Source organism: Pempheris klunzingeri, chromosome 11 (assembly GCF_042242105.1).
Source record: "Pempheris klunzingeri isolate RE-2024b chromosome 11, fPemKlu1.hap1, whole genome shotgun sequence".
Lineage (NCBI taxonomy): Eukaryota > Metazoa > Chordata > Actinopteri > Acropomatiformes > Pempheridae > Pempheris > Pempheris klunzingeri.
The window spans coordinates 13,301,677-13,321,438 of NC_092022.1; the positions used below are offsets into that span (position 1 = coordinate 13,301,677).

The 19,762-nt window shown below is 39.4% G+C and overlaps 1 protein-coding gene across 1 annotated transcript; it reads right to left on the reverse strand.

The window, feature by feature from the left end:
* Positions 1 to 11,520: 11,520 nt before the first annotated feature.
* On the reverse strand, positions 11,521 to 13,278 carry kcna10a (potassium voltage-gated channel, shaker-related subfamily, member 10a). The gene has a single exon (XM_070839331.1). It carries the CDS (start codon positions 13,276 to 13,278, stop codon positions 11,560 to 11,562), a length of 1,719 nt encoding a protein of 572 aa, XP_070695432.1. The 3' UTR covers positions 11,521 to 11,559.
* Positions 13,279 to 19,762: the final 6,484 nt, after the last annotated feature.

Below are 19,762 nucleotides of genomic sequence, written 5' to 3' on the forward strand. Positions count from 1 at the left end.
TGAGCCACCTACCAAGAAGAAATATAAACACTGAATTCTTTGTACAACTGATCACATATATGTGGTAAAGTTGAGGCTTTTTGAGTGCATACTGCCATTGAAAGGAACAATGAAAAGTCATGAAGGTTGGCATAGAGTGCAAATTCATTCTTGCTGGAAGGATGAATGTGCAAATATTGTGAGGTTATCAGGATATATGCTTGTTTGGAGATGTAAGATCTAAACCAGTGATTTGGCTCTAGGTAACAGGGTCGCTAAAAGTTTCATGCTGACTTAGTTTATGTTATGCTGTACCACCTATATAACTATAATCTTTAATGAATGGAATTATCAACATTGCGTAATCTCTGAAATACTAATCAAATGTCTTACAGCGATGTCTGTCTAATTTCCGACCTAATACAAACACTGATTGTTGATGGATATCAGTGGTTCATCAGCTGATTTCTGTATGTAAAAACTGATGCGATGCAACCCATCCTTTCTGTTTTAGTCCAATCAGTTATCCAAAGTTAACTGGGACATCTCAGACAAAAAGACTTGTGGACTCAAGTGATGGGTTCCACTCCAGGGCACTTATCTAGAGTGTTCCTAATTTCATTTCCACATGGGCAGTAACAACTAGTCATGTGATGTGCTATTTGAACACTGCACTCTTTCACCACTTCTCCCCTTGAATGTAAGCATTCACTACCTTACTGCTACTGTTCATTGATTGGATGTTAATGTCCTCATTTCCCTTTCAGAAGTGAACTCTGACGAATGAAGCCAGTGTTAGGTGTCACTATGTGTTGTATCACTTTTGATGTTGTAAGAGTAGAAACTACTGGCTTCCTTTAGCTCCACTGTAACATATTGTAACCAAGATCTAGAAGTGCTTTTGATATCCTGTTCTCTATAGATTGCAAATTAATAAATGGTCCTCCTCTTATTTGTTTTGTACAGTGTATTTTTATTATAGTAAGCTATGTTTTGCTGTTGGCATAGTTATCGTGTGTGTAGGAGTGTGTGTGTAAGGGGGAATATCTGTATTGCTATATCATAAAATACCCACAAGATGGAGCATTGAGCGTAAGGGTGGAGCACAGTACAGCGGTGTTGACTGGGCATTTTACAAGTGATATTATAATGGCTACAAGATCTCCCAGTCAAAGCTGGCCTGGAGAGTACACATTAAATATTAAAAACAATCTGTCTTCGTACTCCTTGAACAGAAGAAGTCTCAATCAAAACTTTAGTCTGGTGATTTGGATTAGACTTTTTACCTGTACCAGATTTGTTAACAGTACCTGCTGTCTCCACCTATTGCAGAATACTTTTCAGATTAATGAACCACTTGAAAAGAACATGAAAACAATAATGTTCTATTTCAAGATGATGAATTATAAAACTAGAAGTGCCACTCAAGTTTCGAATCCCGTTATTAGTTGAGGGCTTCATTAGCTGATAGATGAAAGTGAATTTAAATGCGTTCTATTATTCATATATTTTATCAGTCCATCTGTTGACCAAAATCCCACCACATTCACACTTTTAAAAATGTATTTACTTTAAAGGATTTCTGTGTCTTTATTTCAGACAGGAAATAAAGGAAGGATACAGATGCAACACAGCTCCTCAGTCAGGTTTGAACTGCAGGTCATGGTTGTTGACTTAACCCTTAATTTACACCACGCACAGTAAACATTTGATCAGGTAATCCACCTTTCACACTTGCTTGAATGATAACATGTGCTGTCACAGAGCCGGAAGAGAGCATTTGATCTCTGTGCTCAATGTCCTTTTCCTACAGATGGCCTGTTACCTGCAGAGAGATCCTCTTATATAATGAGTGTGGATGTAACATACGGATAACACACACACACACACACACACACATCTGCTGCTGTCCTACACCAGCCACTGATCCAGCCAGTCAGCTGGCAACCAGCTGGCTTTGTAAAGACAGAGAGGAGACACAGTGTGGTATCTGTACAACTGATACATGCAGGGTATCAAACATTCAGGATATGTAGAAAAAGAGAAGATTCTGTTAATTAAAAAACAAAAAAATGCATGTTTAATCTCTGCTCCCCTCTTCCTGGACTATCAGAGGCCATGAAAATTTGATTTGAGGAAATGATGGACATGGCTAAAATTAGAGCACAAGCTGCACAAGCTGGTCTCTGTCTCTTTGGTGATGATACCTCTGAAAGTACATGGCCTTTTCACTAATCCCCCTGGCAACAGGGTGAACAGAGCGTATTTAGGTGATGTGACGGCATATGAGCCGACTGACATTTGTTTGTGGGTATTTGTTGTAATTTTTTTACTCTGATAAAAAAGGTCTGGGTTGCTTTATGTGTGAGGGAGAGCAAAGGAGAGACAGACGGGGAGGTTGACTGATAAAGTGTTGCTTCTGATCAGTGGAGATGGAGAGCAGAGGAGAGATGAGTATGAACTTTGAGGTCATGAGGAGGGTTTATGAACTTTACCCGCTTGACATGCAGAACTGTCTCCATCATAACACTCACACATATACACTACTCACAAAAAGTTAGGGATATTCGACTTTCAGGTGAAATATATGGAAAATGTAAAAAGTGAATGCTACAGTAATATTATATCATGAAAGTAGGCCATTTAAATAGAAGCATGCAATGGCAATTTTATTCATCTTAAACAATTTATTGAAAGAAAATCTAACAACAGTGGTGGGTATACCACCAACAATTTTCAGTGTCTCAATAAATTGGGATGTGGCCAAAGGACGTCCACTCCTCTCCTTTCTGTGACTCTTCCAGTCTCTGTATCACTGTGACAACCTCCTGATGACACTCTGTGACCCTCTAAGCTCAGTGAATACCTGCGTCTGAGGACTTCCTGTTTGAAGCCTTGCAATGGCGAGGTGCTGTTGATCAATTGTTAGGTGTCGTCTTGGTCTCATGATGTCAGAATGTGAACAGCACGATGAGGAGGACTGTTTAAATACCAGTTCTAACTGAAGCAGGAAATGTATTAGTCGATTCATGGATCAAACCTGTTGTGAATTTTGCTGTTAAGCTTCTTGTTAGAGAACAGAAACTTGTGCAAAAAGAACTGAAACACTGAACAGTTGGACATGCGCATTCAAAAGTTTAGAGAAGGTCACATTAAGTTCACCTGGAAAGTTTAGAATGCATTTTAGGTTCATCCTGAAATTTCACCTGAAAGCCGAATATCCCTAACTTTTTGTGAGTAGTGTATGACTAGACCATCAAGGAAGTGCAATACAGAACCAATTGCTCCCTGAATAAGATTTTGTAGTGGGTGTATGTATGCTTGCTTTTTTTAAAATAAAATCTTGTGCTGTCTGATCATAAATGCCTCAGGATGTTGAGGAGAGGAACAAAAAGAAGTCAGGTGATGAAGATGGTGTTTATGTCTGATAGAGGACTATTTCAATATGAGTCAGAGTTTGAAAAGAGAAAAAAAAGAGAAAGAAGGGAATTCGAAAATAGCACAAAAGCAGCAAGACCATAAGACCTAATCATATGGCAAACAGACAATGTGAATGGGTGCTTTAGATAGAAACACTATATGAATGGAGTCCATTCACGAGCTAACATGCAAGTCTAACAAATTACAGTCAAGTAAAAGTCTGAATAAATGCTCATATATGCTTTGGCCTTCGCACTCACCCAATCTTACCTGATGAATCATCTGTGGGGGATTTCATCATTTAAGAAAGTTCTCTCCACCAACATCATCAAAACACTAAGTGAGGGAACATTATTTGGAAGAATGGTGTCTTTGTCTACATACACATGCCTGTTCTACCATGATATGTGTGCATAAATGCAAGCTTGTGTTTGTGTACAGCCACTGATTTACACTTGAGAGGGCTTACAGAGTATTACAGATATGTGCTTCATACTGTATAAACCCTTACTTATGGTATTAGCTCAGTGTGAGTCAGGCTAAGTGTGTCAGTCCCTGTGTGATGTAGCCATCAGTCAGAGTGAGTGACTGTAGTATGTTTCCTCCATCATCTGACTGCTGAAGAAAAGTCTTTTAACTCTCACAGTCACAATATGAACATGTCATCTCAACAAATTGTGAAAAATTAAAAAAAAAAAAAAATTCTTAAGATGCCCAGGCCTTATGTGTCCAACTATCACTCTGTGTTTGTTTGTCTGTCTTGAAGATAGGTAATCTGTGGGATCTGGAAGAGATAATTTAGATTAATTCTGTCCACTCAATCAGCAGACAGATGTTGCCAGGTTTCACTAGGGAGCACAACTTGTTGTAATGAATGAATGTGTTTTCCGTGTGTGTGTGTGTGTGTGTGTGTGTGTGTGTGTGTGTCCTCCTTGGATCTTTTAGACCCTCAGGATGACCCTGTGATCCAACTAAGTAATAAACAGCAACAGATTAACAGTTTTCTGTTTCTAATCATTTCCTCCTCCTCTTCCTTCTCCTCCTCCTTCGTCGTCCAAAATTAGACCCCAGTTGGTGAGATGAACAAATGCGGTCTTGATGATGACGCCTGGCACTAAGGAACATCTATTCCTTGTAAAACAGGTTTCATTCTTCACATCTTCACCTCTCACCTCTCTTGACATTTCATCACTTCATCTAATCACCACTTTAATTTAGAAGGCATTTCCTCGTGTGCAGCAGTGTAACGCCCATACGTTCAGCATTAAATGTCTATATGCAGATCTTTGTGTCTTAAATAGTCAATGATTCTATTTTTGTGCATATTGAACAACGTAATCAATTAAATGAACATGCTATCGGCAATAAATTCCCTGATCATATCTGTTGAAAACCAAACCAACCAAACCAAAATAAGTGAGTAACCAATTTAACTCTGTTGGAAGTTGGATGTTTTCAGTCCTGTCTCACCAGGAAGAAAAACAGTTCTCAATATTATATAAAATAATGAATAATTGTAGCATTGTAAAACAGTTTTTTTTTTTTTTTTTTATAAATTATGACTAACTCTTGTTCACAGTCATACTTTATCTCTGAAGCAGAGATGACAACAAATCATGAGAAAAAAGAGACAAGGATTAGTAATACCACCTCAGAGAAAACCACTTTATTGTATCTCGGCTGCAATGAAACACAGTTTTAGTCTGACTTGGCCTCATGAAAAGAAAGTTAAACCATTACTGTCATTCTCTCATGACTGGCAGAGGAATGCGTGCCGTGTGAAAACTGTTCCAGTGCACAGTTGAGACGATTGTATCCCAGCTTGTTTTTTTGTTTGTAACCTTGTTTATCCAGGGTACTGATGTAGTGATGTTCTCTTTTTCCAAAGTGCTGTAACAAATGTAGGCTATTCAATCACACAATTGCACACATTCATACCCAGCACAACCACAGCCTCCTTGTTGGCCTCAGATGCTGCAGTTTAGCATTTGTGGGTTAAGGGCATCTCAGTGCTAGCAGTCGAATACAAAATCTTCGTGTTAAGATTTTTGTGCGAAAACAATAAATAACTAAATGAAAAGCAATTGTTTTGTTCACTGGGCCATTAAAATCCAGGTCTTTCCTATACTGCCTGTGTGTTCTCTATGACAGTAGGCTATTATCACCAGACGCTGTTAATTATAGATGAAGATGCACACGCACATACACACACACACGCAGCATGACGCCCAGAGGAGGGAGGACCTCTGTTGTACAGAAATAAACTGTGTGTCAGTTCTTTCCTCTATGTCATTCAAACTCTCTCTCCATCCTATGCCTATTGTGCCCTCCTCCGTCTGTTTTCTCACTCGTTCCCATATCTCTCACTCTGGTGTGGAACTTTCCATCAAAGCATCTCGTTAATGATGGAGCACTCTCATGCATCTTTAAGCACTTGACAGGGATCTTCCACTGTGTAGTTTCAGCCTAGAGATCACACAAACTCACACTCATGTACACCTTTTGAAAAAGTCAACAATGTCATTTAGTTCATCTGCATTTAAATAAGAAAATGGGGAAAGGGCAATGGAGGGCAAGAAAAAATCTGTTCTTATGTAATGTGTAAATGTGGGAAAGTGTATTGTTGTGTATATCAGTTTATGTGCATATGGGCCTTTGCAACCCCAAACAATGTAATCTTATGTCATCCAAGCAGATTTACTTCAGACACTGCATGCAAAAGATAACACTCCTGCTGTCACCTACACAAACAGGATCATGAGTGTTTGGGCAAAATAAGCCTGGAATCGTCCTGAACCAGTCACACAAAATCTTTGCACCTGTTCCAGTGTATGACCCACACTTCTGTGGCTGGCTGCTGCTCTCAATCTTATTATCTGTTTAAATTCAATGTATTCCTCTTTTAGAGATACATGTGGGAGTGCTGCGTGTATATATAGCACAGTGGAAGATATAGCATATGCATGTATATATATGTATATATGTATATGTATGTGAGGTCCCCTTGAAGTTAAGTGACAATCTTTAATCCAAACAAATTTTGTATCATGGAGTTTACAGTATGTTGCCTGAAACCCTCCAAAACAAACAGATAAAACCAGATTATAGACTGATTATAAATGTATTTATTGCAGATTATAAATTTTTGCAGGATTACTTTGGGGAACAATTTTGAGGTGAGAGTGAGAGAACTCTACGTCTTTACAGAAAACAACACACCAGATCTATAATTTTTGTATGAATTTGTAATTTCAGATATAATTATATATTTTATGCCTTATTTATTTATACAACACATATGGAAAGTAATTGGGAAGTATCTCTTACTGACTCTGGGTAATCCTTTGGATTTTATTACCGATTACAATTTTGATGAGGTATCCTGTGGCTGTAATGGAATACAATTTTAGTGACCTACCCATCCTTTCTAAGTTTGTAGTCTAGTTTAAGTACCATGATAATATGACACACACACACACACACAAACAAGCACACACATTCATACATTCAAGATTAATATTAAAAGCTATTTCAGTCCTCAGTGATATGTTGTGATATCTGGATTTAACATTTCACGTGGGTATGCACTTTTCAAATTTGAGTTTGAATCCATGGAACAGATGTGGTTCAGCAGTGTTTGTCAAAATTCAGCTGTTTAGTGCAAGCTTAGAGACCTGGATCATCATCACAGATGAATACCCTTTCTTGGAAGAAGGCCCTGTCTAAATCTGTTAAATTGTTTTAGTAAGGTTTGACAGTAACAGTAAGAATTAAAGAAGTCCTTGGATAAAAGATTACATGGTGTGCATTGATGAAGATATTGTGTGTTTTGAATGAGGAGGGGCAGAGGTTGGAGCAGTATTAAACCTGGGTGAACTCCAGAGTAAGACAGGCGTCTTCATATTTTGAGTTTGATTTTATGTTTGCTTGATGAGCAGTGTCATGTGTTTCGCCCTGTCTGTCTTCCCTTTCCATTCAGCATCACAGCATTGCAATGCTGAAATGTTAAATCCTTGTTTCTTCCTAAATTAATCAGATTCATCCATTACTGTGCTCAAATAAAACTACAAATACATTCCACTAACCTTTGACTACACAACAGTCGACATAACATGTGAAATTGCCTTCAGCATTCACACACTCTCCTTTGCCCATGCTGATGAACACTATTAACACTGACATTGAATTTGCTTATAATGTTTTAATGAATACACTCTGTTACTGTGGCATGTTGTCTCTGGAGGCAGAGTCTCTGGAGAGCAATGTCACATCAACTCTCTACTATTACTGACAGACAAAAAGACTGTATAATGTTGTAAAAGTATAATGCTGAGTGAACAGTGTGTCTCAACTCAGACACTTACAAGTTCAATTATTATACGAGTTCCTTAGTTAAGGGAAAAGGGGAGTACTTGTAAGAGAGGTCTTTTTCTTCTTGTACTACATATTACACAAATTACAGCTGCTGCATCACATTAGCCCACCAGTTAATGTATGTGTGCGAACATACTGATCTATGTGTGTGCCAAAGATCTATTTCAATTCTAGCCTATTTCCGTACCTGCTTGTAACCTATCTATGTGTCTGACAGTCCATTAGCAGAGACCAGGTAGCGTGTGAACTCTGTTCTAATCTCCTCCAATGTGTCATTCATCCCCCCTTTCTCTCTTTTCAGTGGCAGCTCTGTTTTCACTCTTTGCCCTTGGATGTCCCTCATTTCCTATGTGCTTGTAGTAATAATATGGGTCATACTTCCATTATGGCCATTTGTAGTTTGAGGTTCCTGTTCTTAGGTTATCATGGAGCAAATGCAGCCAATTTGCGGAGCAAGAGCCTGTCGAGTAAAGCTCGTCTACTCTCTTTCTGAGAGTCTGAAATGTTGGAAACACTGTGTTTGTGTTATTGTTCTCAACCCTGCATAATAACACAACAGTTGTGATGTGACACAGAATTAAATTCAGCTCTAAAGTTGCCTGTGAGTACATCTTAATCTGCATTGCTAATTAGACATTTCTTGCGAATCAAAAGTTGTTGTGATACTTTTATTGTATATCACCAAAGACACTGTACTGTAAATCTAATCTACATATCAAAGACATACCACCACCTCTCATTTCTCAAGAATATGCTCACGTTTACACCATCTTCTCTGTTTAGGTTTAGGTTTCTTTATGTCTATGTAAATTTTTTCTGGTTTACATACAGTATGTTATTTAGGCATTAATTTATGATACATCCATAGATCGTCACTGTAAGATTTCTAGAATTTGTAAATATTTGGCTGATTAAAGCTACACATAAAAATGAACAATCTGAATATGTTATTTACAGTGATCAGTTATTTTGTCATCTTGTTGGTGTGTCAAAAATACAGAAAAAAGACCCTTGCAGTCGTCAGATACTATCTTATTAGTGCCCTGATTACTATTCTCTGAAAACTGTGCCAGACACACAAACTGTGTCGTCCACTTTTCCCACCAGCAAACTATTATGAATATGCATAACACAATTTCTTTTGTTATTTAGTACACAGAAATCCAACACACTTTTTAGACCATAAAAAGTTTGTTGCATCACACTTGAAGGAAGCAAATGTTTATTTTTAGGATCCCTTTGATAACTGTAAGATATAGTTTTATATGATAAATAAAATGGGGAAATTATGTTCCTTTACAGTTTGTTGCTTCAAGTATTTACTGAATCCACTTATTTAACTTACAGGAGTTTTTTCTCGGCCTGAGACGAGGTGTTCAGGTGAGTCCAGAGAGAAGGGTATCAGGTGTAGCTGGCTAACATTAATAGCTAGCAGACTACTCCATGTCAACCAGAGACTGGCATCCTGTTGTTGTTTGGAAGACTTCCAGTTATACGGTCGCTGCACTGCCACACATGCCTTGTTGATGTGACCTCCATCTTTGTGTGTGTGTGTGTGTGTGTGTGTGTGTGTGTGTGTGTGTGTGTGTGTGGCACTAGCATTACAGTGAAAGCAGAGACAGGTTACTGAAAGTAATGGCGAAATCTTCCCTGAAGGGGGACACCGATGGAGATAAGGAGAAAATAGATGCACTACCTCCTTCTATCTCACAAAAACATAAACACAAACATATGCATGTACACACAAACACACACCTTTCTTTAAACACATCAGGGCACATAAAACATGAGAAGACATGATTTAAATTCCAAGAATATATTGCATTCATTACAGTAAATTTTATACTGAAATGTTATTATAGATACAAATACATATACAGTGTAATGGTCATGTTAGCGTATAAACTCTGGCTTGCTGTAGCCATGACGATGCATGTAATGACTTTGAGCCGGTCTACGTCTGAACTCATTGTACAACAGTGACTTGACAGATGATCGACTGACTATATCATAACATCATCACTGACATCACCATAATCATCATAACCATGAAGCTGACTGTCAAACACACAGAAAACACCCATAAAACATACCACCAGTATATTACACTGATACAGTATAATTTACAATTACTCCTCTAAAATAAGACAGATCATGGGACATTTTGGCCTATAACAACCCCTGGCCATGTAACAGTTCCCTTTATTCCCTAAATTCAGCAATTATCTTTGGCTTCTTCCTTCTCTCTTTTCTTCTCTGTGTTTCCTCATAATTTCTCTGTCATGGTATCATTGAAAGGTTTATTTCCTTCCATTAAGACGTCCATGCATTGACAAAAATGATGATGCTTATAACATGAAATCCAAACTTCTGAAGGATAGTATCTACCTCATAAACAGATAGGATCCACTATACTTTGGATATGTTAAACTGTATTTCAGGTCAGAATGCATTTCTTTGTTTGAAATTAACTCTCACAAACAAATGCTAGAATGAAGAGAGGTTACAACTTCTACATCTTCAACCAAGCTGAAATCAAAAATACTGAGCATATATGGATGATAAACATAGGTATTACAGTAAGATTATGTATGGCAAATTCAACAGTATCCCAACATTACATAATTTAAGGCACTCCATTATAATACATAGTGTGGAGTCAGTTAGACCGCTAACAATAGTGGAGGATTCTTACCCACGCTACTCATTGAAGAGAATGAATAAATACAATAGAACTGTGATACATTTTTAAATAAATAAATACAGCAGATCTATGACCTAGAAACTATACACAAGTTACTCATTCACGACACGTACAGGAAAACTGTGATTGGGAATTTTTTTGTTTTTGTTTATGTGGTTCTTTTTACAAGCTTTTGCTTTTATTTGTGTAGAATTGGCCATCATTCCTATCAGTTATGATTTTGCACATTTATCTGCAGTCTGCTGCAGGATCTATTGGTTGCCTCAAGCAACATTTTTTGAAGAAGAAAAAAGGCCCAAATGTCCAATACAAAATCTTTGGTAAAAGGTTTTGGTTGCTAACCGCACACACACACACACACACACACACACACACACACACACACACACGCACAGACGTACATCTGATGGTGTATCACCTCTTCTAGCAGCAGAATCATAGGTCATTCCTATAAACTAAACTGAGAAGTAGTTCTGCAATACAGTTTACAGTCACAATCATTTAAGGTTTAGGTTACATTTTAGGTTGCACATTTTAGCTTTCATTAAATATGTCCTATGGCCCAAGATGACACTGTCTTAAGGTTGTGGTCAAAACTCTCAACAGTGAAGCTGGTGTGCAAAATGCTATAAGCAACAGGATCAATGGCCAAGACAATGAAAATAATACCAAAAACATGAAAAATCCACACATACTGCTGAAAATTATGAAAATTAAGGATTTTTTTTCTGTTTCTGTAATGTAAGAGTCCTAACACAAAGTAAACTTGAAATAGATTGACATAAAATCCTGAACATGAACATAATAAATTCTTCCGCTTGTCTGTTATTTTAAGTGTCATTGTTACATCTCAGACACAAAAGAGGTAAGTACAGTACATCCTGTATATCTTTATAAAACACATTTTTCAGTTGGTACAAACATTTTATCTCAGTGATCCCATTAGACCATTAATTGATGGAAATCATAACAGTTAATGTCCCCCATATTCTCCTCTTCTTTAATATGTCTTTCCTGCTTTGTGGCAAAGTCTCTCCTCCAAAAATTGTGTCCTTCCACATTTATTTCCCTTTGTCACTCTGCTAGATTCCATTGGCTTTATTGAGCGAGGTGTTGCTACCCTGTTTGGTAATTGAATCAGCCTTCATGGCTTGTTCAACGGCATCTGCCAAAGGTAGCTTGTCCTCTGCTTCCGTCTCTCTATGGTAGAAGTAGTTGAAATTGGAAACAATGACAGGAACAGGCAAAGCAATGGTCAGTACACCTGCGATGGCACACAAAGTGCCGACCATTTTACCCCCCATGGTTATGGGACACATGTCCCCGTAGCCTACGGTGGTCATAGTAACCACAGCCCACCAGAAGCCATCAGGTATGCTGACAAACTGTGTGTTAGGCTCATCTACCTCAGCAAAGTAGATAGCACTGGAGAAGAGGATGACTCCAATGAAGAGGAAGAAGATGAGCAAGCCAAGCTCACGCATACTGGCCTTCAGAGTCTGTCCCAGGATCTGCAACCCCTTCGAGTGACGTGAGAGTTTAAATATACGAAACACCCTGACCAGACGGATGATACGTAGAATGGCCAAAGACATGTTCTGTCCTGAGCTCTCTTGTGGCGTTGTGACCAATTCTGTAACAACAGTAACAAAATAAGGGATGATGGATATAATGTCAATCATGTTCATGAGGTTGTGGAAAAATTCCTTTTTGCTTGGACACACCAAAAATCTCACACACAGTTCAAAGAAGAACCAAGCAATGCAGGCAGTCTCAATGATGAAGAAGGGATCAGAGAAAGTTGTGGGCTTTACACCAGATGGAGCCACAGAAGTGTAAACACTAGATCCATTGAAAGGCTGTATCACTGTGGGCACAATTGGGTCAGTGTCATCTCTGAATTCTGGCAGCGTTTCCATGCAGAAAATAATGATTGATATGACAATGACAAAAACAGACACCAGTGCTACACCTCGGGCTGCATTTGAGCTCTCTGGGTACTCAAACAGTAGCCAGAATTGCCTGTACACATCATTATCAGGTAGAGGGATCTCAACCTCCTTTATGAATCCTTCATCTTCTCTGAACTGCTCCATGGCCTCGCTTCCAAGCTCATAGAACAAAATTTCATCTGCAAACACATCCAGAGGAACGTTGGCTGGACGCCTGATCTTACCCCCTGACTGGTAGTAATACAAGATCCCGTCAAAGCTGGGTCGGTTCCGATCAAAGAAGTATTCGTTCCTCATTGGGTCAAAGTAGTCCATCCTCTTCAAAGGATCTCCTAACAGTGTCTCAGGAAACTGGTCCAACGTTTTGAGCTGTGTCTCAAATCGAAGACCGGCGATATTGATGATGACTTTCTGGTCTCCATCATCCAGCCCGCGTTTATCTACAAACAGATCCTCACAGCACTCTTTAGCAAGCCGGCTGAAGATGGTCTCACTCTCCTTGGTGCCTTCACTGCTTAGCAGCAATTTCCAGTTGGATATCATACTAGCGCAGCTGCTGCGCCCCTGTCTGCGGGGAGTTGGCATGGTCGGGGACTGTGGTACTGCTAGTGTCTGTGGAGTGGGCGAGCTTGAGGTGGATTCCCATATGCAGGAGGGCATATGACTGTGGTGGGAGATGGGTGTAGATGGAAGGGGCGCTCTCAGAAGGTAGTTGCTGCCTGGGCTGTTGTGCTCTGACGGTATGTCCACCGTGAGAGCTGTGGTCTCATCAGCGTAGGTGTCCACCTCATCTTCAAGGCTGCCATCTATGTCACCTAGGCTCTCAAAGTCTACCAGGGCCACCTCCATGGCTGCGGTTCAGCCAGTGCAAAGCCCTGGGACCCCAGGATAAGACAATGACACACACAAAAAGTGACAAATGGGAGGTTCAGAATCAGCAGCAGCGTATCAGAGCAGCCAGTCTTCAGCAGCACTTACAATAACAGGGCAAATTGAAAGCCACCTCTATTTTAGATTTCCTCCAACACCTGTAGAGTGAGAGACAGAGAGAGACAGAGGGTCAGCGTGTTTCTGTGAAAGGGTTTGTTTTGTGTTGATTGTCATCAGGTGACAGGAATATGATGTTGGAAAGCACATGTTCTGTCATGACTCCTTGTTTCTTAGATACCCATCTCTCTGGAAACCAGCAGTGAGAGAAAGATGAGTGAGAAAGGGAGATACAGAAATGAGGGACGACGAGGGAGAGGCAGCAAGAAGATGGAAAGAAGAGATTACAGCAGCAGCAGGAAAAGATTTTACTCGTTTGAAAAAAAGACAGTCGAAAACTCCTTGCTACTTTTTTTTCACAGTCTGTTATTGTGAAGGCACTGCAATGAGTCATGTAACTGTGAAAAAGGAAAGCAACCAGCATAAAACAAGACAGTAACCAAGTATTGGGATGTAAGTGTAGCTAATAGTCACTTTGTTAAATAATAAAACGTGTCACTTTGTTAAATAATTGGCATAAACTTATGATATTTTCTGCCCAAATAATGAGTTGCCCAAAGTTATTGTAGCTCCTTATCTACTGCACATACACAGTATCTCTTATTAACTGGCTCGTACATTCACTGGCATACATGTGCACACACATTATTTCTCTTTGTCACACATAAACATAGTCACGAACACAACACCTGCTCTAGAGAAAGGGAATCAAGGCACACACCCTGCAATGACCCCAATGCAGGCTGTGGAAGGAGAGGATAGTGCAAGGTAACTGGGACTGTGCATACATTAGTGCATAATTAACTGGCTGTACAGTGATAGCATGGGCCTAGCTCCCTCCAGACACCAGGGCTCACATTTAAACTGCACTGTGCCATATAATTCCTTCTAGAAATCCACTCTGCTCCTGTTGTGCCATCTGTATCAGCACTCAAATTCACCCAAGCTTGTGTGACTTTTCATCAGCATGGAGATCGCATTCAATAGTAAACTGAGGTGTACATTGCTCAAAGCATGTGTCTGGATGTGCGTCTGTGTGCGTGCGCAGTGTGCTTACACTGTATGTGTGTATGACCGAGTGCTGACGCCTGCAGATGTTTAATTAAAGACTCCAGAGATGAGTCACCACCTAAAACCAGTGCCAGTGATATCAATCCTGCTGAGACTGTGGTAGAGAGAGGTAGAGAATGAGAGAGGGGGAGAGAGAAAGATGGGCCGGCTAAATGAATAAGGAGGATGACACGAAAATTGTTGGGGAGACAGATGTGGGTGGAAAGGCTGGATGGGTTGAGGACAGAGCGCAGGACAGGGAAAGTAACAATGAGAGAGAATGGGTATTGATAGGTGGGTGGATGGATAGACGCGATGATGAGAGAGCAGCCTTGACAAGGAAAAAGGGGTGGTTAATCATCAGAAGGGAGAGGAAACAGACGATGATGATGATGATGGATGAGAGAAACAAAAACTGTGACAGATTGTGCAAACAGGAAAAAGGTTAATTCAAAACTGGTTAAGATGTCCAATGAGAAGGAGTTGGAAACAGACGAAGTGGGAGAGTAGGATTGTGACACTGGAGTCATTTGAAAAAATCGTATGATAAAAGCCATACAAAAAAAACAAAATGATAAATCAAAACAAACCCTCCTCTCCTCTCAAGCCACATCACAGAAAGATGTCATTTGACCCTTCGAACAACCAGAACTTTCTCATGCTCCTAAAATAGAAGCTGCGAACCAGTGTACACTGACAAGACACTTGCCCTTAAATCAATAATTGGAAATCAGCCAATGATATTGCTCTGTTTCACCATCATTTTACTAATAATTCAATATGCCAATAATATTTCACTTTGCTTGATGCATCAGAAATGCTAACCCTTAAATGCCTGTCTCTATGGAAAAACGCATGGCTGCTCTAATAGATCAAGATGGTCGGACTGATTCGGCTATTTACCCCGTAATTATAGTAGTGACAAGATCTGTTGCGATGCAAAATCTGCTCCCTGGACTCTCTGTTAGAGGCAGAAACAAAGTAATGGGAACTTCGGTATAAACTGCTGAGACAACCTCATAGGCAGAGTAAGAAACATGCAACACACACCTTACCTTCCTTAGCAAAAGGCGTGCAGACCAGGGGTGTACAATATATGATAAAAAGCAAAAGCAGGAGAAGGAGAAAAGTGTCCTCCACAAGTTCTGTTACTGCTGCAGCTTTCTGCTGCCTCCTCAATTGGCATCAGAATGACTAATCTGTCACAGACTACATTGGGTAACCTTATGCTGGAGTAGTAACTAGAGCTGGGGCAAAGGCCACATGCGTACACATACACACACACGAACACATGCAAACAGGCATGCACACAGGTCACAGAAAAAGCAAAGAAAAGTGGTTTGGCATTAAATATTGCTTCATTGGTAGTTTTTGCATTCGTGTGTGTGTCTCTGTCTATGTGTGTGTCTAGCCATGTGTGCCATGAGCCATTTCTCAGTGATCTGGGTGATGTGTTCAAGGCCCTCTAGACTGGAACGGTGCGATTAGATCCTCAGATCTCTCCATGCTTGACTCACTCACCCTACATACACACACACAAACACACACACTCAGGCCGTATCCATATCTGACTTATTTACAGTATCACAATAAATAATTGATGTTTAACAACTCCATTAACATGTTCAACATGGCAGGGAAGAAAGAATGATGAGAGACTGACGTGGGCAGAGGAGCCAAAGCTCCCTTCTTCACTCTACACGACCTTTAACTCCTTAGAGCTCAAATATAATCCTCTCCTTTAGCTATAAGCTGTTTCTCAGATGAACACCTTGGGAGTATGAATTTTTAATGATGTTCAGTCTGATATTTTCAGTAAAGCACGAAAAGAGGAGAAATCAAATCTCATACGGGGCCCCCCCTAGTATTTTTTGCCACTCACAGATGTCATGGATGTCATCTGATGTCAGATTCCATGGAGCGACACTCTGACACACTCAAACATAACTCCCTGTCCTCACGCTGTAAAACATATTTGTGCACACAAGCATGTAAGGAAGCTGCCACTCCACTTTCATAATTCCTAAAGCATGTGTGAATAACTACTGTGGAGAGTCCTGTCAGCGCTGCTTAATCAACATGTCTCGTTCTGTTTCCGTTCATATTTATGTAATTGTGAGGTTAATCAAATCTTGTTTTATGCCCTTCAATTTGACTCGTGACTTATGAATTAAAAGTCCACACACATGAATATAAATTTCCTTTTTATGGTTTTCAGCCTCAGCAAGCGTCGTTATGAGAACCTGTCATGAACGCTCTCCAAATGCTGTTGAAATTCTTAATTAGCAACGGATTGCTACGAAGGAAATAAAGGACACAATCAAACTTGGTAATTTTTTAGGAAATTCTTCCTTGCAAACTTTAAAAGCATTACATTATATTGTGATTCTCTATTAGAAATGTCCTCTGAGGTCATCAAATGTATTCCTATGTTTAATGACAGCATGTGCCACATACCTGCAACTGCTCAAGCAAACAACGGAGAAGAAAACGACACAAACACAATGTAATCAACGTGTGCTTGATTCAAAATTGATACAGATTTTTTGCATTGTTAGAAAACACACAGTTTGTCAAGCATAATCAAACCAAATGTACTTTTCCTGACATCCTGGGATTTAAGGATTCAGCCTATTTCCATTTAAATCAGTGTAAGGAAGGCAGCTTGTTTCATGGTGTTAACATGATTTACATAATAAATAGATATTCAAGATATAAGTGTATATATCTCTACTACACATAAGCTGTTTAACATATACTGCCAATACATCACACATGCACATATGGAAACAGACTGCAGCACCTGTGCTCTGTAGCAGTGAAGACAAAATACTATTAAGGAAGCATTGTGACCTTGACTCGTGTTAGGACGGCGTGAAACAGAGGTGTCATATGGGGCCCATGCCAACCCACGGTGGTCTGACTATTCTTGCCATGCTATTAATACACAGGGATCCACGAGATAACAACTCATGCTGTATGTCATACTCTAATAAAAACACAGGCAAGCGCTGCACACAGCCGGTAGATAAAAATTCTGTGTTGGAAATCTGGAATCAGAAATATGGTGTTGCACTTTATGCTAAGTTACTGTACATTTTAATAAGCTAACTGCTATGACATTACCACATGTGTGTAAACATGAAACAGATGTTTGGGCAGATCTAGCTTAACTACAAGCCGATCCATTAGCCAGGTGGTTGGCAAGAAATTCACGTATATGTGCAATGTTTACCTCCCGAAGCAAAATATTGCATTTACTACTGGTTTGCCTTTTCTGCTTTGATTTGATGTTGCCATATAATCCACTGTAACACCACTGTCACTGTCCAAACATTTGTAGTGTACATGCAGTGTTTCCACATAGAAATATAAAGTCCTTATCCTTACCCCCTAATAATTAACTTCATCGTTAATCTACTTCTGCACTTCAAGGCAAAGGCACAAACAATCATGCACAAAACACTCAGACACACGCAGTGGCTTTCCAACTGAGCTGAACTGTATCCCCCCGTTAAGAAACAACATGTTATGTCGTTAGTTGAGTTTGTTGGTTGACTTAAAGCTCTTTGTTGAGAGAGGAGAACAAGGCTGCTGACCTCAGACCTTTTAAAGAATAAATTGTTTAAAAGCTACAGAGGTCAAGCTTGAGACAAATACAGTTTATTGCAGCCATTATGTGTCCCAAACCCTCAGCTCTGACATTAGCTAGCAGGTTTTTATGGGGTTTAATTTGTATTTTTGTCTGTGGCGTGTGTGTGTTCTAAGTAATTCCACTCAGGCTTGAGGCTTCAGAGGTTTCATTAAAGTTTCAAGTGATCTTTTGCTCGCAGCTGATCCTGGTGAATATCCCACATTTTAATCAGAGTGGATCTACCTTTCTCACATGTTTCTCATATCTCTTATTCTTCCTTCAGTTTCTGTGTGTTTAATGCCATAAATGTATCCTTACTGATTTGATTCTGATGAATATATGTTATGCTGATGTATTAAACTGGATTGCCCTTAGGTATACTGTACTATGCTAATACTATGCTAAAATATATACTGTAAAATCTATTCTATGGTGTTAGACTATGATGCAGATTTGCTTATTGCTACCTCTGCTGCAGCTGTTTTAATGGTACAGGCTGCCTGCTTAAAAACCTAACCTAAAATCGTCTCCTTTAAATGATTTTTTGAATCACTTTCCCCATCGTCCAAATTCCCACAGACTTTAGTGAATAATATTCATCACAAGACTAAATCTGCAGCGTGCCAGATGTTTGCAGCTGAGCACAGTTTGAGTATCTGTTAAGTGCGCTCACACAACTGTGTGGACATGACAGTTATCTTTTTATTCTGTGTACTGAACTACCTACAGCCGCATCCTCACTTCAACGTACAATACGGTTGACCTTGTATGTTGGACCCTGTATTGTGTTCCTGTGATGTGGTGGTGTGGGGTTTCTGGCTGAGTGTGGAGGCACTGGTTGGGTGAGTTGGTATTTTTGGACCAGAGTTTTTGACCCTATTAAGCAGATTAATACAGGCTGGGCAGCTCAGTGCTATAAGCCGAGGGATCTCTTCTGTCAGATCAACACAGATACTAGCGAGCCATCACAGATATACACATAAACACAAAAAGTAACACACATACACACAGATACACACACGGGGCAACATAATACTGCTAGAGTCACTTATTTTTTAAAATGTATCAGACAGAATATACAGTTTGAGCAAGTAAAATGACCACTATTTACACCCTCGTACTTCTACACCTTTCACATCCATCCATTGAGACTAAAGTATATTTAAAGCATGGTTAAAGTTAAACAACTAAAACACTTGGGTAACATTAGGGAAAGATTAAGGTCATGGGTCAAGAGTAAAAATGACAGCTGCAATGATTAAAGAATGAAAAAACGCTTAATGAATCCTTAATCTTTGGTCAACAGAAAATTATTGGCAGCTATTTTGACTGTAGATACATTGTTTTAGTGATCAAACAAAAATGGCAAACATTCCCTGGTTCCAGCTTCTTAAATGTGAGAAATTGATTCTTTATTTTCTCATATATGATAGTCAACTTAATATTATGGACTGCAAAACAAGCTATTTCTGTAAGTCACCTTGGGTTTTGGGAAATTATTCTTCACCATTTAAAGATAAGTGAAAATAATTGTTATAATTGTTAGCTCTAATAAAGGTTTTATGCTGACCGTCGTTCCCTTACTTTGTGATGTACTATATAAATGTCAAACACCACTTTCTGCAGTCAAACTAAATGTTTGAGCATGAATTCGTAATGCAG